Source organism: Oncorhynchus mykiss, chromosome 12, assembly GCF_057628025.1.
Source record: "Oncorhynchus mykiss isolate SJ-2025 chromosome 12, ASM5762802v1, whole genome shotgun sequence".
In the NCBI taxonomy this organism is placed as follows: Eukaryota; Metazoa; Chordata; class Actinopteri; order Salmoniformes; family Salmonidae; genus Oncorhynchus; species Oncorhynchus mykiss.
The window spans coordinates 77,812,933-77,838,454 of NC_143033.1; the positions used below are offsets into that span (position 1 = coordinate 77,812,933).

Below are 25,522 nucleotides of genomic sequence, written 5' to 3' on the forward strand. Positions count from 1 at the left end.
CTGAGGTGCTGACCTGTTGCACCCTCTACAACCACTGTGATTATTATTATTTGACCCTGCTGGTCATCTATGAACATTTGAACATCTTGGCCATGTTCTGTTATAATCTCCACCCGGCACAGCCAGAAGAGGACTGGCCACCCCTTATACCCTGGTTCCTCTCTAGGTTTCTTCCTAGTTTCTGGCCTTTCTAGGGAGTTTTTCCTAGCCACTGTGCTTCTACACCTACATTGCTTGCTGTTTGGGGTTTTAGGCTGGTTTTCTGTACAGCACTTTGTGACTTCAGCTGATGTAAGAAGGGCTTCATAAATAATTTTGATTGAAATTTGATTGATCAGAGCCACTGGCTTAATCCCATTTTTTCCACATCTCCATCTCAACCAAAAAATCTAAGTAAAATAATAGGACTAAATCAAATCACATTTTAAATGCAATTTAAATAAAGTTTGATTTGACTTAGTCCTATTCTATAACCTAGATTTTTGGTTGAGATGGAGACGGGAATCCAACATATAAATAATTATTTGTAGACAAACTGGAATTAAAGCCAGACTAAGTCAGTGGCACAGATGGAACTATCCAAGCTGAAGATACATCTCCTTCAAATGTTGATATTTGGTTGTGTTGACAACCAACCACAATTCAATATCACTAAATATACTCACATTTTAAATCAACCAGAGCTTGAAACCCAAATATATTGTCTATATTAGTTGAATTCTGAGTTAAATTGAAACGATAGGAGTTGATGACTTTGCAGATGATACATAAGCCTAAATAGCATCCTTGATGATATGAGAGATAAAGTATTGTTGCATTAATTTGCTCTGTTAAACTACCATTTTGTTAATGACTTTGATAGCAGCAGTTCATCTATTTAGTTATTAAGTGGAGATCTCATGATAGCACATTAGTAATAGTCAGTGACAAATGTCGTAGCTAAACTGGGATTGGGTCAAAACCTTGGTTAAAACCCAGTTCTCCAGTAGGCCAATGTATTTATTTATTGTGGATATAACATTGAAGATAAAGGTACAAATTCAACATGTTTCTTACAAGGTTGGTCTGTATTGCAATCTGTTAAACATGATGAAATAATCCCGTGGTTGAGATTTCAGCCTCAAAACAACAGATTACTTTTGATTTCTTTCAAATCCAATGTATTCTCCACATACATTTCACGTCAACAAAGTTGATTCAACCAGTTTGTGCCCAGTAGGAATACACTTCTACATACCAACTCTCAAAGGGACTATAACACATACTTAAAGTTATAGTTCATGCCACATGCTGTATACTGTATATGGTGGGAAAATGTATTAAGAGGAGTGTCTACCCTGTTACCGTAGGCCAGTGGTGTGACAACAGTCATTCATTCATTCAATACTGCTACAAAAATAGGCGGATCATGATTTAATAATGAAAATTCTCATTTTCCTTTTTAATTGTTGTAAAGAGAACACAAACTCTGGCGTAAGAACATTGTTCAACAACAAACCTTAATTATTGCAGATATACATTTTTCTGGTTGAACTGTTAGCAAATCACCAGAATGTGACAGCATAACCTTTCTGTTCTCAACACTCTGGCAGCCTTTACTAAACAAGTGGAGCACCAAGACACTACATTAAAGCCTATATATATACTCTCTATATATATGTGTGTTTTGACACAGTATTTATTGTTTGGCGAGGAGAGAAAAGAACCACCAGAGATCAAGCCTGGCATGGGATGAATCTATCCCATAATATCTATACTGAATATTAAAGGAAACAAAATATCTGTCCCACGTACAGAGAGATGGGTAATGGATCTACCTGGCCTTTTTCTCTATCATAAATCTAACAGGAGCTATATACTGTACTTTGTGATTTTTTTGTTGTTGCTGTAACTCATATCATTTGGAAGTTTTTCGTTAATACAATATGAAAGCGGTACTTAAGTGGTATATAAGCTAATTGGTATGAATCATCTCTCTTGCTCCCTCCCTCTCACTCCTGTAAGTCAGTGATGATGGAGGTATCTTGTCATTTAATCACTGAGGCGGTGGAAGGTGTAAGAGGAGAATGTGAGAAGAGCTTTATTCTGTCATCATCCCATAGCAGAGATAACAGCAACGTGGTGACAGTTTACTTTTACATTCATCGTAAAGTCAGAGTTTTTTTGAGAGTTTGGAACTACAGATGTAGGATCTTAATTTGATCACTCTTTTGTTGCTGAGAATTTTCCAGCAGAGGAGGAAATGCAAACGTGTTGTGTAATTGAGTTAAAAAGTATTCAAAAGTTATTATTTTCCCCTTTGAAATTTCAGACTTGATTTGCCCTAATGAAAAATGTATCAAACCCTACAGAAATGTCCATTAATTATAATCTACATAATAATTCACATTTCCTATTGCTGCAGGATTATTTCCCTGCTGTAGCAAACCAGATCAAATTAAGATCCCACATCTGTATAAACCCTAGAAAGGGCTTTTAAACTGACTGCCTCCATTTCCTTTCTCTCCATTCAGTAGCAGAGCATGCCAGGACAGGACAGCCATCCGGTTGAAGGAATTATGCATGTGAAATCTCAGAGTTAGGATGCAACTGAGTCTCTGCTTGCCAGACTCTTGATTTATTGACATTTGAAAGGGAATATGCATTTTGAATGATTTATTTGACATTTTGTCTTCTTATATAACACTTATATTATCTCACCAGTGATACACCTATGATGTCATCGGTTTGCATTTCATCATTAGATACTTCGACAGTATGATACACTAAAGCTAAGGGATCCAGACCCTGTTATCATCTGCTTACACTGAAGGCCCATTGAGAGGTACAGTAATGTGGAAGATGTGTAGTAATGATGATGACAAAGATTATGTGGTTCATGATGATGGTTATTATTGTATATTTGAAAAATGTTGAAAGTGTGACAGATTGGTTGATATTTGAAAATTGGTTGCTATATGATGGTCCATTTAAAGTGGGTTATACATGGAGATGTCAGGAACAGCTAAGAGAACCTTCCCCCCATGAGGAGAGCATTACTAACATCTGTAGACAATACATGAGACGGATGAGACCAAAGCTAATATGTGGTCCAACCTCAAATATCAAATTCCCCAAAACGTACAGTTCTAAAAATGCCTTTAGTCAGTACAGAACAGAGAGAAAACTGACGTTCATAACTAACTGAGCGAAAGGTATTTGAAAAAACAAAGAAAGGTTCGGAGTGAGATCAGATTGTTTGGCTCTGGAGAGAAAATGTAGGTTCATCTGTCAGACTCTGGTAAGGTATTTGAAAAAACAAAGAAAGGTTCGGAGTGAGATCAGATTGTTTGGCTCTGGAGAGAAAATGTAGGTTCATCTGTCAGACTCTGGTACCCTTGGCCTGATGGATGTATGAAGGTAACTGCCCATACACATATACCGTCCTACATACAGTAAGTGGTGATCCTAACTGACCTATAACAGGGAATTTTAACTAGGATTAAATGTCAGGAATTGTGAAAAACTGAGTTTAAATGTATTTGGCTAAAGTGTATGTAAACTTCCGACTTCAACTGTTGCTGTGCAGCAACACTCCCCATCCAATCTGACAGAGCTTGAGAGGATCTGCAGAGAAGAATGGGAGAAACTCTGCCAAGTTTGCAGTGTCATGCCCAAGAAGAATTCACGCTGTAAACTCTGCTAAAGGTGAATCAACAAAGTACTGAGTAAAGTGTCTGAATACTTATTTCAATGTAATATTTCAGTTTTACATGTTCATACATTTGCAAACATGTCTAAAAACCTGTTTTTGCTTTGTCATTGTGGGGAATTGTGTGTAGATTAGAATAAGGCTGTAACGTAACAAAATGTGGAAAAAGTCAAGAGGTCTGAAATACTTTCTGAAGGCACTGTATGTCTCCATCTTGGTACAGAGCTCTCTGACTGTTGGATATACAGACCAGATTAAGTAGGTATACTTCTACATTTAGTTCCATATGTCACAGTGGGAAGCTGTTTATATATGATCACAGTGCTACACAATCTTCACCCCACACCGGCTGAAATAAATCAAAACACCTCGTATCTAAAGTAGCTGGCCGGGGGCACAGTGAATGAACTCATCACTTTCCACCACTTATATCATAATATATTATTGCCTCGTTCCATCTTAGGCAACTACACACATCTGGGTGGTTCTGTCATGTTCAAAGTTGGTCAAAGTGTGTACTCTTGGTCATGTGGTCAATGGGGATATTTCACTGACCAATTCCCTACCAACAAGAATCCTCTATAAAACCCTTGTCATCTGAGACTATAGATCGGATCTGTTGGCAGTTTTTGCCTTTGCATCCATCCTGTTCACATCCATCTACATCCATACATGTCATTAGAAAGTCCCCGCCTAGTGAACTCATGACTGCGTAAACCACACTGTGGAGGATGGAGGTCTGTGTTACTAAGGACTAAATGTGTACAGGGGTTGGTGGGACCAGTGACTGGATACTGTATTTATATCATGGGAAAAAACACAAGACTTCTGTGCCTCCCTAATTGAGATCAGGTCAGGAAGTGACTCATATACTGTCTCAACAGGGGAGTGACTAATTGTGACTTTTTCCTAGTTCACTTTAGGTCCATTGTAATAGAGCTAGGCTGCCCTACCAAGCAAAAAGACAGTAACTGCCCATTAGGTCGAAAATGAGTTAATGTAATTTTTGCTACATTAAATATATGCTTAATCGTGTGGACAATTATCCTGCCTCTATTGTATTGTGTTTTGGATAAAATGGGGGTCATGTTAGCAGTAACTGCATAAAGTCACTGTGAAACCAAGGTAAACAGCGGCAGGTAGCCTAGTGGTTAGAGCGTTGGGCCTGTAACCGAAAGGTTGCTAGATTGAATCCCTGAGCTGACAAGGTAAAAATCTGTTGTTCTGCCTCTGAACAAGGCAGTTAACCCACTGTTCTTAGGCTGTCATTGTAACTAAGAATTAGTTTGTTTTTCTTAGTTCAACAGGAAATGACACAGTGCACATGAGCAGGAGAGAAATGAGAGAAAGAGAAGAGTTACTGGACTATTAAACCCATTCTGATAGCTCATATAAAACACCAGGTCAGATTGGGGTTTGTAGGGGGTGTTAATGAAAATAATTACTGATGGGGATGATTCAGCTAATTAACATTAAGGATTAAGTCTCATTAATAATCTGCTCAAACAATCGCCACCACTCTCACTCTCTGTCCCTACTCTCTATCTTTCTCTCTGTTCCTCCTCCTCTCTCTGTCCCTTCTCTCTCTCCTTCTCTTTGGTTCTGTCAGCCTCAGAACCCTCTCAAATGTCTCATCCCTGTCTCTCTCTCCCTTCTCACTCTCTGGGTCCACTCTGTTACTTAAAGCTTTTGTTCTCTCTCCCAATCCCCCTACCACTCTCTTTCCCTTTTTTCCTTTCATTTACTTTTCCCCCTCCTCTGTTCTCCTCTGGGAAGTTTGCATTCCACACCTCCTCAGCAGACTGCACACAAAAGAGCAGAAAGCACCACTCCTGACCTGTAGCAAACATTCCAGTCCACTGGGCTCTTTCACACAGCCACTGTTTGTGCTTTCAGAGCCAGTCCCATTTGTCCCCTCCAAATTCATTCAGCTCAGCCAGTCTGGTGGCCAGGCCACTGTTACAGGCAAGGGGGATAGAGCAGGCTGGACTAACACATTTAGACATGGACAAGCAATGCTATGTTTCATTGCAAAGTTAAGGTTACACAGAGAAGTATTTTTCTCACGTGCATTATCACAATTTGTGCACTAAAATAGTGTGAGTATTCAGTCAAACATTGAAAGTTGATGTTTGGATTTATTCCCTAAACTAAATCATTATAACCAAGAAATACTAAAAGTAACTCAATCACATATTGATTCCACTTCAAAGACCAAATCATCTCTCATTGTCAGTGAAATGAGTAGAAACAGCATTGACAGTGAATCAGAGATAAATCTGAACTGAGGGATGAATAGAACTGATGGTTCCATCCAAAAGGCATACGTTCAAGTATCCTTCAACTCAGCAAACAGGAAATGGACTATTAGCCTCTAATGGAAAAGAGAGAACATGTGTTGCCTCTCTCTAGTCTCCTGTCAGAACTGTGACTGAACTCCCATGAAGAGGATGAGGGTCTTATGTGGCGCAGGGCCCACCTGGGGTACAATGAGATGTCAGAGAGAAAAGGTCAGAGGTCAGAGAGACGTTTGGGGAGCGATCTTTTGGCAACACGTTTCCTTATGGTGCTTTATCTCAGCTGTCTGCATCGGAAGAGAAGAAAGTTACAGGGGAGAAGTGGTAGGAAGGTAAAGGAGGACTGAAAGATGGAGGCAACTTGGAGGATGAACGAGGTGTAGTTGGAGAAAGTGGACAGCCATAAAAGAGGAGAATTTGTATATGGTTCTGAGGGAGGAGTACGCGTGGCAGGGGAAAACAACGTGTACGAGCCTGCACCATTCCCTCTCCTCCTCTCTCTCTGTCCTTTTCTACCTCCCTCCCTCCTTCTCTCTGTCTCTCTCTCTGTCTTTCTCACTTTGTCTCTCTCTCTATGTCTTCAAATACCAGAGTGATAGCTAGAAGGCTGCTGACAACATTCCCTACCCTTCAGCTCTTCTAATGTGTCTACCTCCACACACACCTGTCCACAGTCTCCCCAGGCAGAGGGAAAGGCATGTCAAGAACTCCCGCCTGCTCCTGAGTCCCTTCCCTTCTCACCTCAACTGGCTCCCCAGCCTCAGCCCACCACCATGGACAGAGTCTCTGGAGCAACACAAACACAAATCAAACATTCACACACCCAAATGTTACAGGATGGCTGTAAAGTCTCATGGACAGTTTGTGTTTTCTCATCTCGAGTCTGAAAAGTAGATCTACAGTACCGGTACAATTCTTAGAAATGTGTGTTCTTTGATCCATTGTGAAGATGGGGAGCACCATGTGGATATTATAAAGAGTGTATCGATAGTTTGTAAACGGTTCATTATTATCATATAAACCCTTTAAAACAATTTTTACCTTAACAATTATCAGTCAACATCTAATAAAAGTTGTTCTCTGGTTTCCCCCCCACCCCCCTGATTTTTCAGAGACTAAAAGTTGGGGCATTGGCTTTTTAGGGGGTAGGGATTACATTACGTAATGCTCTGTGTCGACGGCAGTAGAAAAATTCTTCCCAACCAACGTTTTTTTCATTCTGTTTCTCTGCACTGCTTTACTGATGTCTATTTTCTCCCATGTCTTATATGTCATGTGCTTGCGGTCACATTTTTCACAACAAGGCTTGTTGTGCGTGTGTTTGTGTGTGTGTGTGTGTCCTCTATACCTATCCTGCGGTAAGAATAGTGATCTCTGTAGCCTATCTTACGTTGTGTGGACTGTAAAGATGGAGGGGGATTCATGAATACCGTACATCACAGGTTTGTTTGAGGTTAAATGCAAAGCACAGGAGACGGATGGATATGCTGAGAGAGAGACAGGAAGAGACAGGAAGAGAGATGGTTTCTGCTCACCTCTCTGGCCATGCAGCTGTGGCAATAACATATTGAGATATTGAGTGTCCAACAAGCCCTAACATGGGTGTGACCTTTGTACTCTGACCCAATCACCATCGCTACAGAAACCAGCCTGGTTTTACAATCTTATCATATGCACCTTTACACTTTGCTACGCCCACCTTGAGCAGAATTCCCATGTTCAAACAAGGCAATGTCTCTCTGTCTCCAAGCCAAAGCAACACATAACCATAACTCCAAACTGACAGACCACTATTGCACTGACTACAAACACATTCTGCTTCTTCTACCTATATAGACTTAAAATACTGCCCTTAAAACAGCATGACAGAATTACCATCAATTACTTTTCTTCAGCATTGGATGCGACACAGGAATAGGAATAATAACTGCATTTGGGACTACATGGGAGAAGCCTTGTCTGTTCCAAACCCATTCATTATGTATTCGTGTAATTGTTCATTCTGCCAGGAGATGGCAGGAGAGCTCTAGCGCTGTAGCTAGCGCATCTAGATTACACAACGTTACTGAAGGAGAGCTGAAACCACGCCAGTGTGAAATTTGAATATAGTGACGTGACGTAGGACTAAACGCCACAATATTGAACTTTGCGCTTGACCTTCAATTGTTTTCACACTTTAATCTATAGGGTTCTCATTATTTTAACATTGTGTGGTCAAATTTAAATTGAATGGTCTAATAGCAGCACACAATTCTGATATAGGTTTCTACAATCTTAGACGTTTGTTCATTAAGATTTATTTATTTTAGTAAGAATAATACTCTATAAAATATTTGTTTACATAAACCAAAAGTAGGCTTACATTTCGGGTTTTTATGACTAGGCATAAATCAGCCAAGTCTCATAGACTAGACATAACATAAATGTCAATCCGGGTGGTCAAATTAGTATGATGTGTTAAATTTGGTATGGTTACATAACGTTAGCTTTAGCCACCTTGACACCTAGCTAACGTTAGCCACAACAAATTGGAATTTGTTACATATCATACATTTAGAAAATCCGTAGAATAGTGTACATTATTCTAATTCCTAACATATTGTATGAATTAAATTTGTAACATATAATATGAATTGTAATTCGTAACATAGCCTATCATACGAAATGGATGATAGACATCCACAAATTAATACCATACAAAACATAGTATGTACTAAATGAAGTAACTCAGATTTATGTAGCCTACAGAATAATACGAAATGCTCTGAGACCAGGTTGCAGCAATAGGTAGGCCTATGTCTGACAGATGTGAATGCATACAAACACAGCAATATTAAACATAGGCCCTACTGGGAAATAAATATTTATTGAGGCTGTTGTTCAAAATTGCATGAAATCAATGTAACCCCTACCCATATGTTAGGCTGCCCCACACAGTAAAACAGGGATTCATTTAGGTTCTTTTTTTTATCAATTCAGGTCAAGCAGCATTTATCAGATTAAAAATTCTGCTGGCAGTCGAGTTTGCGAGGTGCCTCGTCTTTTTTAGTAAACGATTTTATAGGACATGTGACTAAATTATCCGCTCACATGGCCGCTGTGTTTGCATGATCCGCTTTACTTTTTAAAGTCCAGTGCTCGAGCTCGCTCTGCAACAACCATCCGGAGCCGAAGACCACTAAAACGCACGACCTAACCGGACAAGCCATGGCGAGCAGTGGACAAAAAGTAGTTCTGATCACCGGTTGCTCCTCCGGCATCGGGTTACGAATCGCCGTCCTGCTGGCCAAAGATGAAAAGAAGCGTTACCATGGTAAATGCGCTTTCTTTACATTGTTTATCTGCCTTTAACTTCAGAAGCTTGATCCGACATGCTGCTAAAATCCTTCTGATCTTTGTTTGAACCCTTGTGGAATATGTTCTGTATACAAATAGGGTCATCATTAGTCTATCTATCCAAAACAACTTTTACGCGCAGGTTTGACCTTTGCGCCCATAAATTGTAGCCTACGTGTTTTACTTTTAGACTAAATCTCCTATTGCTAGTGTTGCTAGTGTAATCTCCTATTGCTAGTGTAAAAATATATATATATTTCCTATCGTGAGCCCTCTGGTTCTCTATCCCCCTTGATTCAGCTATTATCATCTGAAAGCTAAGTTTCCGGGGTACGGCTCCGCGAGGATGCCGCTTGCTAGGCGGGGATCATAAAAGAGACTGCCAGTTCTCTTTCAAGTGACTTCTCTCGTACAAAGCCCCCTTTATCGCACTGAATTGTAGACCGCTGCCCCGGTTTAGTGCCGTGTCTAATGCGCCTATAGTCCCCTCTCTGGAGCGAGTGTTGAAAGAGGGACAAAGTTTGAGACCTGTACAAGCGAAGGTTCACTAGCAAGGCTTGTTTGAAGTCTTCATCGGGGCTCAGCGGAGCTCGGGGAAGGTCGCGGACCTTGTACGTTTGTCATCCACTTTCCAGCTACAGACATCCCATCATTAATGTCAGTCTAGGGTTACGTAGAATTGTTCTTTCTTTGAGGGTAGTGGGGTCTTGGGATTTATTGCCGTGAAATAGAGGAGCGCAACAGAAGCGATTAACTGCTCCCTCAACAGTACTCAGGGTCGAATCATTCTCGTTGAACTGTGACCTGCTTCCAAGAAAGAGAGAGACCACATTGCAGAAAATAACATGATCTGTTCTCTCTGAAGGATCATGAAAATCCAGATTAAATATTGCGCTGTTATTCTGAGTATTAATTGGTAGCAGTGACATTTGCCAACTACAGAGAAACCTCAACAATCCCAGTTCAGGGCAGTGTGGTTCCATTCAAGAATGTTTACTAAGCTGTTGCCCAAGAATAATTCCAACAACAACTGAAAGAACAATGCAACTGTTGTTCTGTTGAAACTCATACATCTCTCTGTTGCTTGACAGACACCCAACTCTCTCATCATGAAGATCTTACTCATAGGTATACAGTCGAAGCTGGCACTGTCTGTCATAGTTCTCCACTAGCACTTCCACACCCTCACTAGTAAAGCAGATATGAGCAGTGCTTATTCTAGTCACACACCATTATCCCATGCTCTTCCACTCACTCCATAGATACTGGATTGTCATTGGGGGTTTTGGGTCAGAGGTTACAGAACCAGATGAGATAAGAGGATGACTTCATTCGTCAAGGACAGCAGGTCTTCAGATCAGTGCCTGATTCGAGCTGTTGATTTCCACCATTGATCTCTATTGTGTAATACTGTTGTCTCTCTATTTCCGTGTTAGAGCTCATCAATAAACACAGACGTGGTTGACCTCACTGTAAACTTGGAATGGACAATGTCAAGTCGCAAGATGCAAACATGTGGAAAACCTTTCTGTACATACTGTAGATGGTAGATACTGTTTGCTACTCTATGTAGGTTCATGTCTCCCAGGTCCAGAGTTCAAAGGGAATCAATAGTGTGTTACATAAGCGGATGGACGTGGAATAGACCCACTGACCTGCATGGCTGTCGTCTGTCTGTCTGTCTGTCTGTCTGTCTGTCTGTCTGTCTGTCTGTCTGTCTGTCTGTCTGTCTGTCTGTCTGTCTGTCTGTCTGTCTGTCTGTCTGTCTGTCTGTCTGTCTGTCTGTCTGTCTGTCTGTCTGTCTGTCTGTCTACATATAAACCTGTGTGCAAGTCTACTATATATGCTTATCTATGTGTCAGTGGGTCAGTCATCAGTCTGTTCCATGTAGTCTCATATATCTCAGATATATTACTCTCTCTCTCTCTCTCTCTCTCTCTCTCTGTCTCTCTAAATGTCTCTCTCTCTCTGAACCTCTCTCTGCCTCACTCTCTGCCTCTCTTTTTCCTGCCTCTCGCTCTCTTGTCTCTCTGTCTCTCTCTCTCTCTCTGCCTCTATCAATTCAATTAAATTCAAAGGGCTTTATTGGCATGGGAAACATACACTGCATGGCTAAAAGTATGTGGACACCTGCTCGTTAAACATCTCATTCCAACATCATGGGCATTAATATGGAGTTGGTCCCTGCTATAACATCCTCCGCTCTTCTGGGAAGGTTTTCCACTAGATGTTGGAACATTGCTGCGGGGACTTGCTTCCATTCAGCCACAAGAGCATTAGTGAGGTCGGGCACTGATGTTGGGTGATTAGGCCTGGCTCACAGTCTGTATGGTCCTCGCTTTGTGCTTTGTGCAGGAAAGGGCCTTCTCCAAACTGTTGCCACAAAGTTGGAAGCACAGAATCATCTAGAATATCATTGTATGGTGTAGCGTTAAGATTTCCCTTCACTGGAACTAAGGGGCCTGAACCGTGGAAAACAGCCCAGACCATTATTCCTCCTCCACCAAACTTTCCAGTTGGCACTATGCATTCGGGCAGGGAGCGTTCTTTTAGCATTTGCCAAACCCAGATTCGTCCGTTGGACTGCCAGATGGTGCAGAGTCATTCATCACTCCAGAGAACGCATTTCCAGAGTCGAATGGCGGCGAGCTTTACACCTCTCCAGCTGACGCTTGGCATTGTACATGGTGACCTTAGGCTTGTCTGCGGCTGCTTGGTCATGGAAACCCATTTCATGAAGCTCCCCATGAACAATTATTGTGCTGACATTGCTTCCGGAGTCAGTTTGGAACTCGGCAGTGAGTGTTGCAACTGAGGACAGTCAATTTTTACTCGCTATGCGCTTCAGCACTCGTCTGTCCTGTTCTGCAAGCTTGTTTGGTCTATTATTTTGTGGCTGAGACTTTTTTGCTCCTAGACGTTTCCACTTCACAATAACAGCTCTTACAGTTGACTGGGGCAGCTCTAGCATGGCAGAAATTTGACGAACTGATTTGTTGGAAAGGTGGCATCCTATGACGGTATCACTTTGAAATTCACTGAGCTCTTCAGTAAGGCCATTCTGCTGCCAATGTTTGTCTATGGAGATTGCATGGCGGCGTGCTTGATTTTAAACACCTGTCATCAACGGGTGTGGCTGAAATAGCCGAATCCACACACTTTTGGCCATGTAGTGTATGTTTACATTGCCAAAGCAAGTGAAATAGACAATAAACAAAAGTGAAATAAACTATCAAAAATTAACAGTAAACATTACAATCACAAGTTTTAAAGCATTAGAGACTATGGCTATGTACAGTGTTGTAAGGATGTACAAATAGTTAAAGTAATATGGGTTTTATTTACAATGGTGTTTGTTCTTCAGTGGTTGCCCTTTTCTTGTGGCAACAGGTCACACGTATGGGAATGACCCTCATGCTGCTTCCTCTGGATGTGTGCAGCGATGAGTCAGTCAAGCAGTGCATCAACAGTGTCTCTCTCTCTCTGCCTCTCTCTCACCCCCCTCTCTCTCTGCCTCTCTCTCTCTCCGTCCCCTCTCTCTCTCTCTCTCTCTCTCTCTCTCTCTCTCTCTCTCTCTCTCTCTCTCTCTCTCTCTCTCTCTCTCTCTCTCTCTCTCTCCCAGTCATTGCCACCATGCGTGACCTGAAGAAGAAGGATAAGCTGGTGGAGACAGCAGGTGATGCGTATGGGAAGACCCTCATGCTGCTGCCTCTGGACGTGTGCAGTGATGAGTCAGTCAAGCAGTGCATCAACAGTGTCAAGGACCGCCATATTGATATCCTCAGTGAGTTAACAGGGCTGGAACTAACGAGCTAAACCTCCTGCCCTGGCCTTTTGTGTGGCAATGACCTGATCTCTAGCCCTGGGACAAATAGCCTCGCCTTTTTCGTGTGTGTGTGTTTGTGAATGTGTGTGTTCCAGGGCATGCGTTCATCCTGCATTCGTCTAGGCCAGGGGTATTCAACTCTTACCCTACGAGGTTCAAAGCCTGTTGGTTTTATTTTCTACTTGTTTAATAATTGGTGTCCCAGGTCTAAATCAGTCCCTGGAGGAACAATGAAAAAATGCAGTGGAATTGGCTTCGAGGTCCAGAGTTCAATTTGAAGGGTCTAGGCCTATGTGTATATGTACGCCTTAAAACTCTAACCTCTGTTTCAACTGGTGGACTCTGATTTTCCAGGAAAACTGTTTCTATTCATAGGTTCACTCCTGACCCTCCACTCCCTGACACTACCCCCTCTACCCTTAATACAACAAAAACAGCCCAGCAGACTGTTACATCACACCTCTCTATTTATTTCATTCATGTGCTGACACCTAGTGGTGACAGTGAATGGTGCAACTGTCTGATCAATGGAGTTCATGTTTTTTAGTTTTTTAATTTAACTAGGCAAGTCAGTTAAGAACAAATTCTTATTTACAATGACGGCCTACCCCGGCCAAACCCGGACGATGCTGGGCCAATTGTGCACCGCCCTATGGGACCTCTAATCACAGCCGGATGGGATACAGCATGGATTCAAATCAGGGACTATAGTGACACCTCTTGCACTGAGATGCAGTGCCTTAGACCGCTGTGCCACTCGGGAGCCCACAGAGAAAAAAATCATACATTCTTCCCAAAAGTATTTCAAGACACAAAACTGGTGTTCATACAATTCAAACCTTTATATAACTAGGCAAGTCAATTAAGAACAAATTCGGGCTTTCTTGATGTCTATAGTATTCTCTCTGGTATGAAATCTGGTTTCCACTCAGGTTATGGATGTGTCACTGCAACCTTAAAGGTCCTCAATGATGTCACCATTGCCCTTGATTCTAAGCAATGCTGTGCTGCTATTTTTATTGACTTGGCCAAAGCTTTTTTTAAATTTTAAAATGTAACCTTTATTTATTTAATTTTGATAAGGTAGACCATTCCATTCTTGTGGGCCGGCTCAGGAGTATTGGTGTCTCTGAGGGGTCTTTGGCCTGGTTTTCTAACTACCTCTCACAAAGAGTGCAGTGTATAAAGTCAGAACATCTGCTCTCTCAGCCACTGCCTGTCACCAAGGGAGTACTCTAAGGCTCAATCCTAGGCCCCACGCTCTTCTCAATTTACATCAACAACATAGCTCAGGCAGTAGGAAGCTCTCTCATTCATTTATATGCAGATGATACAGTCTCATACTAAGCTGGCCCCTCACCTGATTTTGTGTTAAATGCTCTACAACAAAGCTTTCTTAGTGTCCAACAAGCTTTCTCTACCCTTAACCTTGTTCTGAACACCTCCAAAACAAAGGTCATGTGGTTTGATAAGAAGAATGCCCCTCTCCCCACAGGTGTGATTACTACCTCTGAGGGTTTAGAGCTTGAGGTTGTCACCTCATACAAGTACTTGGGAGTACGGCTAGACGATACACTGTCCTTCTCTCAGCACATATCAAAGCTGCAGGCTACGTCGTCCGGGTTAGGGAGGGGTTGGCCGGTAGGGATGTCCTTGTCTCATCGCGCACCAGCGACTCCTGTGGCGGGCCGGGCGCAGTGCACGCTAACCAAGGTTGCCAGGTGCACTGTGTTTCCTCCGACACATTGGTGCGGCTGGCTTCCGGGTTGGATGCGCGCTGTGTTAAGAATGGTTGGGTTGTGTATCGGAGGACGCATGACTTTCAACCTTTGTCTCTCCCGAGCCCGTACGGGAGTTGTAGCGATGAGACAAGATAGTAGCTACAAAAACCACGAAATTGGAGAGAAAAAAGGGGGTAAAATTCAACTTTTTTTTTTTTTTTTTTTAATTAAAAAGCTGCAGGCTAAAGTTAAATCTAGACTTGGTTTCCTCTATCGTAATCTCCTTCAGCCCAGCTGCCAAACCAACCCTGATTCAGAGCGGAGACATAATTTATAGATCAGCAGGTAAGGGCGCTCTCGAGCGGCTAGAAGTCCTTTACCATTCGGCCATCAGATTTGCCACCAATGCTCCTTATAGGACACATCACTGCACTCTATACTCCCCTGTAAACTGGTCATCTCTGTATACCCGTCGCAAGACCCACTGGTTGATGCTTATTTATAAAAACCCTCTTAAGCCACACTCCCCCTATCTGAGATATCTACTGCAGCCCTCATCCTCCACATACAACACCCGTTCTGCCAGTCACATTCTGTTAAAGGTCCCCAAAGCACACACATCCCTGGCTCGTCTTTTCAGTTCGCTGCAGCTAGCGACTGGAACGAGCTGCAACAAACACTCAAACTGGACATTTTTATCTCAATCTCTTCATTCAAAGACTCAATCATGGACACTCTTACTGACAGTTGTGGCTGCTTTCAATTATGTATTGTTGTCTCTTGCCCTTTGTGCTGTTTTCTGTGCCCGATGTTTGTACCCTGTTTTGTCCTGCTACCATGTTGTGCTGCTGCCATGATGTGTTGCTACCATGTTGTTGTCATGTTGTGTTCGTACCATGCTGTGTTGTCATATGTTGCTGCCTTGCTATGTTGTTGTCTTAGGTCTCTCTTTACGTAGTGTTGTGTTTTCTCTCTTGTCGTGATGTGTGTTTTGTCCTATATTTGTATTTAATTTATTTTGTATTTTTAATCCCAGCCCCCGTCCCCGCAGGAGGCTTTTAGCCTTCTGGTTGGCCGTCATTGTAAATAAGAATTTGTTCTTAACTGACTTGCCTAGTTAAATAACGGTTAAATAAAACAATGACGGCCTACAAAACATCAGTTGTGACTAAAGCTTTAGAGCCTCAGCTCTAAACCTTAAAGATAGTTGTCTGTACAGAAGGCTACAGTGTAGTATCTGTATAGCATCGGTAGTGAAACTACAGGTCTGTAACCCTTGTCTCTATCTCTGAGTCTCCCCTCAGTCAACAATGCAGGTGTGGGCTTGTTGGGACCCGTGGAAAGCATCAGTATCGAGGACATGAAGAGGGTGTTTGAGACCAACTTCTTTGGCGTGGTGAGGATGATTAAAGAGGTCATGCCTGACATGAAGAAGAGGCGGGCGGGACACATCGTGGTCATGAGCAGTGTTATGGGTCTACAGGGTAAGACTGGCATGACAATGATTGAGGGGTTGTCTAGCGCACTTACAGATCTGGACTAGCAGGCTAACTGTAAAAGCTGTAGATTCCGGTCCTCCTCTCTGACTACCATTCCTCCTGACCCTGAGTCTGCTCTGCCTGTAGGTGTAGTGTTCAACGATGTCTACACTGCCTCCAAGTTCGCCATGGAGGGCTTCTGTGAGAGTATGGCTGTCCAACTGCTCAAGTTTAACGTCCAGTGAGTTCCTCTCAGTCGGTCTTGTACTCCTATTGGGTTTCTGTCATTACATCTCTTGGTATCTTTCCCAGTGGGCATTCAGTTACAGCCAGTGACTCAATACCTGGTTACTGTGTCAGCAAAAATAAAGAATTGCCGTTACTGTGTAATAGATGAATAAAGATCTATTCTGTTCTCTCCGTTCAGTTTGTCTATGATTGAGCCAGGGCCGGTGCACACTGAGTTTGAGACGAAGATGATGGAGGACGTGGCCAAGATGGAGTACCCAGGAGCTGATGCAGACACAGTGCGCTACTTTAAAGATGTTTACCTGCCCTCCTCCAAGGATATCTTTGAGGCCATGGGCCAGACCCCAGAGGACATCGCCAAGGTTAGTGAACACGCTCCGCTCCCTGTGTCACCCCTTGGTTCATGGGATTTTGAGTTTGCCTAGTGTAATGGAACCAATGGAATAGTCCCAAAAGTACAAATCCAATCCAATCTGGGACTCCAGACCAACAAACACAAAGTATTTGAAAGAAACTCAGGTGTGCTATAAACACTCAGATGTTCTCTCTCTCTCTCTCTCTCTCTCTCTCTCTCTCTCTCTCTCTCTCTCTCTCCCATGTAGTGTACTAAGAAGGTGATCGAGTCAAGGAACCCTCGCTTCAGGAACCTGACTAACAGCCTGTACACTCCCATCGTGGCCATGAAGTATGCCGACGAGACAGGCGGCCTGTCGGTCAACACCTTCTACAACCTGCTGTTCAACTTCGGCCCCCTCATGCACATCACCATGAGCATCCTTAAGTGCCTGACCTGCAGCTGCCTGCGCCGACGCACCATTTCACCGAACTGAGAGAGACCGGGAATTGGTATGAAATGTAACCCTATTCCCTATATTATGCATTACCAGGGTGAAAAGTAGTGCATTATATAGGGATAGGGTGCCATTTTGGACATACCCTGTGAGAAATATACAGTGGTGTAGCTCATTGACACCCAAACCTGGACCACCTGGGGGAAGGAGGGGGCACGTAGTTCTCGGCGAGAGAGGCCGTGAGAGAACCAGGAAAAGCTTTGGCCAGGCAACACGCACAATTGCACAAACACAGACAGTACAGTGTGACCTCATGCATGGGGCTAGAAGTTTTTTCTGGTCAGATCATGTGATCGGGAAAAACTCCTGGCCCTCCTCATACATACACATGATTACACACAAACAACTTACCCACAAACACAGCCAGGCATCTCCTCCGTCCTGGTCTTTTGAGGTACTGTTGGGGCAATGACACTGTCTGTCCATCTGTCCATCTGTCTGTCCATCTGCCCGTCTGTCTGTCCGTCTGTCCGTCCGTCTGTCTGTCCGTCCGTCTGTATGTCTGTCCGTCCGTCCGTCTGTCCGTCATTCTGCCTGCCCGTCTGTCTGTCCGTCCGTCTGTATGTCTGTCCGTCCGTCTGTCTGTCCGTCCGTCTGTCCGTCTCTGTCTGTCCGTCCGTCTGTTCGTCTCTGTCTGTCCGTCCGTCCGTCTGTATGTCTGTCTGTCCGTCCGTCTCTGTCTGTCCGTCTCTGTCTGTCCGTCCGTCTGTCCGTCTCTGTCTCTGTCCGTCCGTCCGTCTGTATGTCTGTCTGTCCGTCCGTCCGTCTCTGTCTGTCTGTGGACTGAAAAACAAAGCACACATAACCAGTTACAAAGAATAACAAAAGAACAACAGCATTGCAATCACAGTGAAAGCGTAACGTAGCACCCAATGAACTTAAGACTCAGGCCTTGCTAAACTCTTAGTACAATGCAGTGTTTAGCTCTGAGTTACGAAGAATCTACTAGATTCCTTCATTGTACATTTGATTTGATGTATGTCTTTATAGTAGTATTGTTGTTTAGCTGTTTAATCATATTATTTCTGCATATTTTTATAAGCTGAATGTGTGGTTTTTAAAAGTGTATGAATTGATAGATTGTTAATATCTTATTTTTGAAAGTAATTAATTGATTTAGAAATAGACTTCTTGGTTTACTCTGAAAGAGACAGCCTTTTTCTTAATGACGCTGTAATGATGAGGCATTTAGCTCAATGTCTTTGGTGGTGTTTCCAGAGAGCCTGGTTTCCATTGTGCCTGCAGGACTCTATGTGAACCAGTTGGGGGCACTAGATCACTGTGTGTTCTCTCTAGCTGTACCATCAGCTTGGGTGAGATTCCACTGCAGACGCGACAGCACACACAGCTAAATGAGCAGGAGACCTGTTGAGAGTATTGTACTGTTGTCTAGGGATGGAGATCATTGTAGCCATATGATATTGGTTTGTTTTCGGGGGGGGGGGGGGGGGGGTTGTAAGTCTTGATTAAAGTTTTTGAAGTTACTGTCTCTGTGGGTCGGGACTGGATAATGTTTTTCTAGGGTCTGAGTGGTTGTTTCCAACCACTGGTGTTGAAAGTTGTTCTGTGTGTGGTTCAGCTGGAGAACCAGTGAATGATAGTGTGTGAGAGAAAGTTGGTTTGCAAATGACCATGGAAATGTAAACTAATCTGAGATCTGTCTCCTTACACTCATAGCCAATAGGTCTAGTCCTGCTGTTAAGTATCCGTGTGTGTGTGTGTGCGCCTGCGTTCTTTTGCATCTGCTTGTGTGCAGTGTGTGTGTGGACCAAGCCGGTGATCTATTGATGGATATAAAGAGGTCATGGCCTGCTCCCCATCCAGCCCTCTCACCCCCCCCCCCCCCCCCTCGCACACACACCCTGCTTTGTGCCATGTGAGAGAATATGACCTGGTTCCCATCCCTGTTAATGACGGCCTCCTCCTCAGAAACGGCCCCACTGCACGCCAGAGCCTCCCTCACCAGCTGCCTCCCTCACACCCTCAGCCTCGGACCCTCAGCCCTGGACCCCCAGTCCACTGAGAGAGAGAGAGAGAGAGAGAGAGAGAGAGAGAGAGACACACACAGAAACCAAGAGAGGGAGAAAGAGTGAGAGAAAGGGAAAGAGAGAGAGACAGAGAAACCTACAGAGAGGGAGCCCAGGTCTGTCTGTAGAGTCCCTGTCTGTAGAGTCCCTCTCTGTAGAGCTGGTACCCAGAGGATCCTGGCTGTGTAGAGCTACGTATTGCAACAGAGGTAGCAGCCAGGTCTTTCTGTGCACTGTGCAGTGAGGGGAGCTACATAGGTTTGTGTGTATGTGTGTGTGTGTGTGTGTGTGTGTGTGTGTGTGTCTTCATCAGAGGCGACAGCTACGCACAATGGAACAAAGACTCTGTCAATCACAATCAAATGGGTGGGGGGTCAGTCCGGGGGGGGAGGGGGGTGGAGCCTGTGTTCTGAATGTTGCCGAGGCCCCGATGTGGGACGCTGAAGGGTAGGGGTGGGGGCAGTGAGGGGCGGGGGTGTGTCTGATTTAGGAAAATTAGGGATGGGGTGCCCCAGGCTGAATAGAAGACCTGTTTACTAATTGAATGAACACAGGAGTTACAGCAAGTCTCATTAAACAAAAGGTATTATTCTTATCAAACCATTGTTGGGCACTTTTGTTTCAGAATCAAGAACATAATTGTGATATAGTCAGGGGCAACTTGATGTGGCTTGGTCTTGACCCTGTCGCAATTACTAAGCCACTAAATACACACAACTCACACTGATGCACAAACACACAGCCTCCACATGCACACTCCAAATATGTAGACTTATATGACCTTCACTTATGAAAGAACACTCAAGCCCGCATGCACACGCACACACATGCACACACGCATACAAAAACACACACACACAGGGAGTAGCTAAAACATTTTCTTTGGCATTCTCATCGTCAGACACATTCCTGAAGTGTTTAGTCTTGGTTGTCGCCAGGTCAATTCTGGTTCAGTTCAGGCCCCTTCTCTGTTCCATCAGGACCAATACGTCATGCTCGTCCCTATGTCCTCAGAGAGAAGGAGCGAAAGAGAAGGAGACGAGAAAGAGGTGAGCGAGACAAAAGGAAGAGGGAGAGAGAGGGTGAGTGGAGTTGAGGTCTAGTCGAGTGCTTCACTATGAACTCAGGGCATGATGACAGATAACCACAAAGCCAGGCTGCTGTGTTGGCTACCTCCTCTGCATCCTCATTCTCAATATCACTTAGATGATGCCTGACCAAGGTCTATGTGTTTGAAAATGTGCACTATAAAAGTAAATGTCCTTTTGGGCAGATACACAGTGTCAGTTTTTGTTGCCTACCAACTGTCTTTAATATGTGGGTCCACTCTCCTTAATGCTCCACTGTAAAGCAACCTCTTGTCTAGTTTTTGTGCCCAGCTGAATGAGATAATTTTGAAAACTATTGAAACTTCTACAAAAAATATAAATTGAGCAAAATTATGAAACGGAAACAGTAAGTATAGTAATAAGCAAAATCTTTATCAAAATCTTTCAAGTGCCAAAAAAATAATGGCCCATGTTTGCAGCAGGGTGTTCAGTGGTGTCCCCTCTTGGAGAGTCGGCCTCTCTTCTTGTTAGAGCCACTATTCTTGGAGGTCAACACTGGAATAGTTGCAGCATCAATACAGGAGTCTGTCTGACCAGCTCCCTTCATCTTGTCCTGGTCAACATCAAGCTCCAAAGCAACCATGGCCTGAGGGAAAAAAAGAAACATGGCTCTTAAGTGAAAAACTCACCAGAAGCAGGCGGCGGAGCAAGCAGAGCAAGGCGGGTGGAAAGGACAGGCAGAGCAAGGCGGGTGGAAAGGACAGGCAGAGCAAGGCGGGTGGAAAGGACAGGCAGAGCAAGGCGGGTGGAAAGGACAGGCAGAGCAAGGCGGGTGGGAAGGACAGGCAGAGCAAGGCGGGTGGAAAGGAAAGGCAGAGCAAGGCGGGTGGAAAGGACAAGCAGAGCAAGGCGGGTGGAAAGGACAAGCAGAGCAAGGCGGGTGGAAAGGACAAGCAGAGCAAGGCGGGTGGAAAGGACAAGCAGAGCAAGGCGGGTGGAAAGGACAAGCAGAGCAAGGCGGGTGGAAAGGACAGGCAGAGCAAGGCGGGTGGAAAGGACAGGCAGAGCATGGCGGGTGGAAAGGACAGGCAGAGCAAGGCGGGTGGAAAGGACAGGCAGAGCAAGGCGGGTGGAAAGGACAGGCAGAGCAAGGCGGGTGGAAAGGACAGGCAGAGCAAGGCGGGTGGAAAGGACAGGCAGAGCAAGGCGGGTGGAAAGGAAAGGCAGAGCAAGGCGGGTGGAAAGGACAAGCAGAGCAAGGCGGGTGGAAAGGACAAGCAGAGCAAGGCAGGTGGAAAGGACAAGCAGAGCAAGGCGGGTGGAAAGGACAAGCAGAGCAAGGCGGGTGGAAAGGACAAGCAGAGCAAGGCGGGTGGAAAGGACAGGCAGAGCATGGCGGGTGGAAAGGAAAGGCAGAGCAAGGCGGGTGGAAAGGACAGGCAGAGCAAGGCGGGTGGAAAGGAAAGGCAGAGCAAGGCGGGTGGAAAGGACAGGCAGAGCAAGGCGGGTGGAAAGGACAAGCAGAGCAAGGCGGGTGGAAAGGACAAGCAGAGCAAGGCGGGTGGAAAGGACAAGCAGAGCAAGGCGGGTGGAAAGGAAAGGCAGAGCAAGGCGGGTGGAAAGGACAGGCAGAGCAAGGCGGGTGGAAAGGACAGGCAGAGCAAGGCGGGTGGAAAGGACAGGCAGAGCAAGGCGGGTGGAAAGGACAGGCAGAGCAAGGCGGGTGGGAAGGACAGGCAGAGCAAGGCGGGTGGAAAGGACAAGCAGAGCAAGGCGGGTGGAAAGGACAAGCAGAGCAAGGCGGGTGGAAAGGACAAGCAGAGCAAGGCGGGTGGAAAGGACAAGCAGAGCAAGGCGGGTGGAAAGGACAAGCAGAGCAAGGCGGGTGGAAAGGACAGGCAGAGCAAGGCGGGTGGAAAGGACAGGCAGAGCATGGCGGGTGGAAAGGACAGGCAGAGCAAGGCGGGTGGAAAGGACAGGCAGAGCAAGGCGGGTGGAAAGGACAGGCAGAGCAAGGCGGGTGGAAAGGACAGGCAGAGCAAGGCGGGTGGAAAGGACAGGCAGAGCAAGGCGGGTGGAAAGGAAAGGCAGAGCAAGGCGGGTGGAAAGGACAAGCAGAGCAAGGCGGGTGGAAAGGACAAGCAGAGCAAGGCGGGTGGAAAGGAAAGGCAGAGCAAGGCGGGTGGAAAGGACAGGCAGAGCAAGGCGGGTGGAAAGGACAGGCAGAGCAAGGCGGGTGGAAAGGACAAGCAGAGCAAGGCGGGTGGAAAGGAAAGGCAGAGCAAGGCGGGTGGAAAGGACAGGCAGAGCAAGGCTGGTGGAAAGGACAGGCAGAGCAAGGCGGGTGGAAAGGACAAGCAGAGCAAGGCGGGTGGAAAGGACAGGCAGAGCAAGGCGGGTGGAAAGGAAAGGCAGAGCAAGGCGGGTGGAAAGGACAGGCAGAGCAAGGCGGGTGGAAAGGACAGGCAGAGCAAGGCGGGTGGAAAGGACAGGCAGAGCAAGGCGGGTGGAAAGGACAGGCAGAGCAAGGCGGGTGGAAAGGAAAGGCAGAGCAAGGCGGGTGGAAAGGACAGGCAGAGCAAGGCGGGTGGAAAGGACAGGCAGAGCAAGGCAGGTGGAAAGGACAGGCAGAGCAAGGCAGGTGGAAAGGACAGGCAGAGCCAGGCGGGTGGAAAGGACAGGCAGAGCAAGGCGGGTGGAAAGGACAGGTAGAGCAAGGCGGGTGGAAAGGACAGGCAGAGCAAGGCAGGTGGAAAGGACAGGCAGAGCAGTGACTGAATGCTAGCAGGATAGTCCATATCTCCAATCATCTTTGTTGATAATGGATGAATTGGTTTAATTTAGTATTGTAAAGCCTCAACCCTTAGCTACCTCTTCCAATTCAAATTAGTTTGAACATTTTTTAAGTATGGTTTTGTGTGACTACAGCGCCAGCGATACAAAAATAGAGACAAGTTCTCGTTAAGCGAGGCATCAAAGCGGACAACCCACCCACCCGGCCTGCTTCAGTTGGGTCAATATAATTCTAAACAATGCATTCTAAAATAAATCACACACGCCTCGCACACTCACCTTTGATGAGTTTAGGTCATTAGTCTCTGTAGGACAACAGAATCATATTTCAGGTAAAATACAAGTATAACATTGTGGTGTTTTCCCAAAGCCTTTCTCAGACCCCCTCCTAGCCCCAGTGTCCCTTCACATCACTTTACCTGTATAAGAACTTTCAAACTGATCGTCAGTAGCAGGCCCAGTCCTCCCAACACACAGGAGAGACCCAACATCACAGAACCTGCTGTCTCCAAATGTTGGTCTTCAGTCTCATTAATCAATCGAACCGGCCTCCTCCATACAATCTCACTCACTCCCCAGCATTCTCCAAAGTCTGGAGGTCAGCCACACAGGTCCGCAGGAATTCAAAGCTAGGCACAGCATCATTTTGGGTTGTCTGAGTCAAGGTCTGTCCGGTCTTGGTGGTGGTCGTGTTTTCTTCAGTTGTCAAGTGTCGTTTGTACAGGATATTTAGAATGGTGTAAGTGTCGGTCTGGAGTTGAGGGGTGGCGGCCCACTCCTTAGGGATCATGGGGGGTAACAGGGTGTCTTGAAGCACCTCGCCTTCTGGGAGTCTGTCAGGGAGTCCAGCGTGTAACGCCACCATGTAAAGAGTCACCAACAAAACAACAGTACTACACTTCAAAGCCATCACAAGTGCAAGGAGTAAACTCAGCAAAAATTTAAAAATCAACCACTCTCTAGAAGGAAAGATGAGTTATGAGGTTCAGAATTTGAATTACGTTGTCATGGTAGTGCCATACAGTGGATTATGATGTCACAGAAGACTGCCAACAAGTTCTGCCCCATAGAATCAATAGAATATAATTTATTTAAATTATATACAACCCTCCTTTATGACATCACTACTAATATGGTGAAGTTGATGATTGGTTTAGATGTCTATGTGGGATAATTTCTCCATTCACAGTACACAAGTATCATCAATATAGTGAGTTCAGCTGAAAGCATGACAGGACATATCCATTAGCTGCCAACTGATGTGCAAAGATTTTTATATAATTTAAACTTAACAACAAAGATATTAGAAAGGTGGAAAATATCTATTTTTGGCACAGAGGTTGAGGTCATCAATGTAAAACAGATAAAGTCATGACTAAAATTGACTAGTCTGTCTGGCTAAAGAGAGAGATGCAGGACTCCTTTCAACCTTTCTACTTCCATGTTTGATTCAACTACACATCTGTGATATGTTATTACTTGTGAATTGTTTAAAGATCTTTTGTTACCTGGGTGATTCTACAGAAGTGGTGTAAATTCTGTCCCACCCCCAAAAAAACTATTTAAAAAACAGTTGTCTCCAAACTTAGGACATTCATTGACATCATGATATGTTCTAATTCAATCCAATGCAATAGCAAACATATTGTTAAATTAATATATACTGAACAAAAATCTAAACGCAACATGCAACAATTTCATTGATTTCACTGAGTTACAGTTCATATAAGGAAATCAGTCAATTTAAATAAATTCATTAGGCCCTGGTCTATGGATTTCACATGACTGGAAATACAGATATGTGTCACATTCTGACCTTTATTTCCTTTGTTTTGTCATTATTTAGTATGGTCAGGGCGGGCAGTCTATGTTTGGTTTTCTATGATTTGGGGATTTCTATGTTTTGGCCTAGTATGGTTCTCAATCAGAGGCAGGTGTCATTAGTTGTCTCTGATTGAGAATCATACTTAGGTAGCCTGGGTTTCACTGTTTGTTTGTGGGTGTTTGTTTCCGTGTCTGTGTTTTTCACCACACGGTACTGTTTTGGGTTTCGTTCGTTCCACGTTTATTGTTTTTGTATTCAGTTGTGTTCATGTTAAGTATTTCTTATTAAAAGAACCATGGACACTTACCACGCCGCATATTGGTCCTCTGATCCTTCTCGCCTCTCCTCTTTGGAAGAAGAGGAGGACATCCCTTACAAT

The 25,522-nt window shown here is 44.5% G+C and overlaps 2 protein-coding genes across 2 annotated transcripts; both read left to right on the forward strand.

The window, feature by feature from the left end:
* The first annotated feature begins 8,798 nt into the window (after window positions 1-8,798).
* Window positions 8,799-18,938, forward strand: LOC110538414 (retinol dehydrogenase 8). Its single transcript, XM_036938400.2, has 6 exons — window positions 8,799-9,301; window positions 12,947-13,108; window positions 16,176-16,355; window positions 16,497-16,590; window positions 16,777-16,960; window positions 17,201-18,938. Exons 1-6 carry the CDS (start codon window positions 9,196-9,198, stop codon window positions 17,426-17,428), a joined length of 954 nt encoding a protein of 317 aa, XP_036794295.1. The 5' UTR covers window positions 8,799-9,195; the 3' UTR covers window positions 17,429-18,938.
* A 2,000-nt stretch (window positions 18,939-20,938) lies between these two features.
* LOC149979381 (uncharacterized) lies at window positions 20,939-24,292 on the forward strand. The gene has a single exon (XM_090193453.1). It carries the CDS (start codon window positions 21,594-21,596, stop codon window positions 23,235-23,237), a length of 1,644 nt encoding a protein of 547 aa, XP_090049579.1. The 5' UTR covers window positions 20,939-21,593; the 3' UTR covers window positions 23,238-24,292.
* The last annotated feature ends 1,230 nt before the right edge of the window (window positions 24,293-25,522 follow it).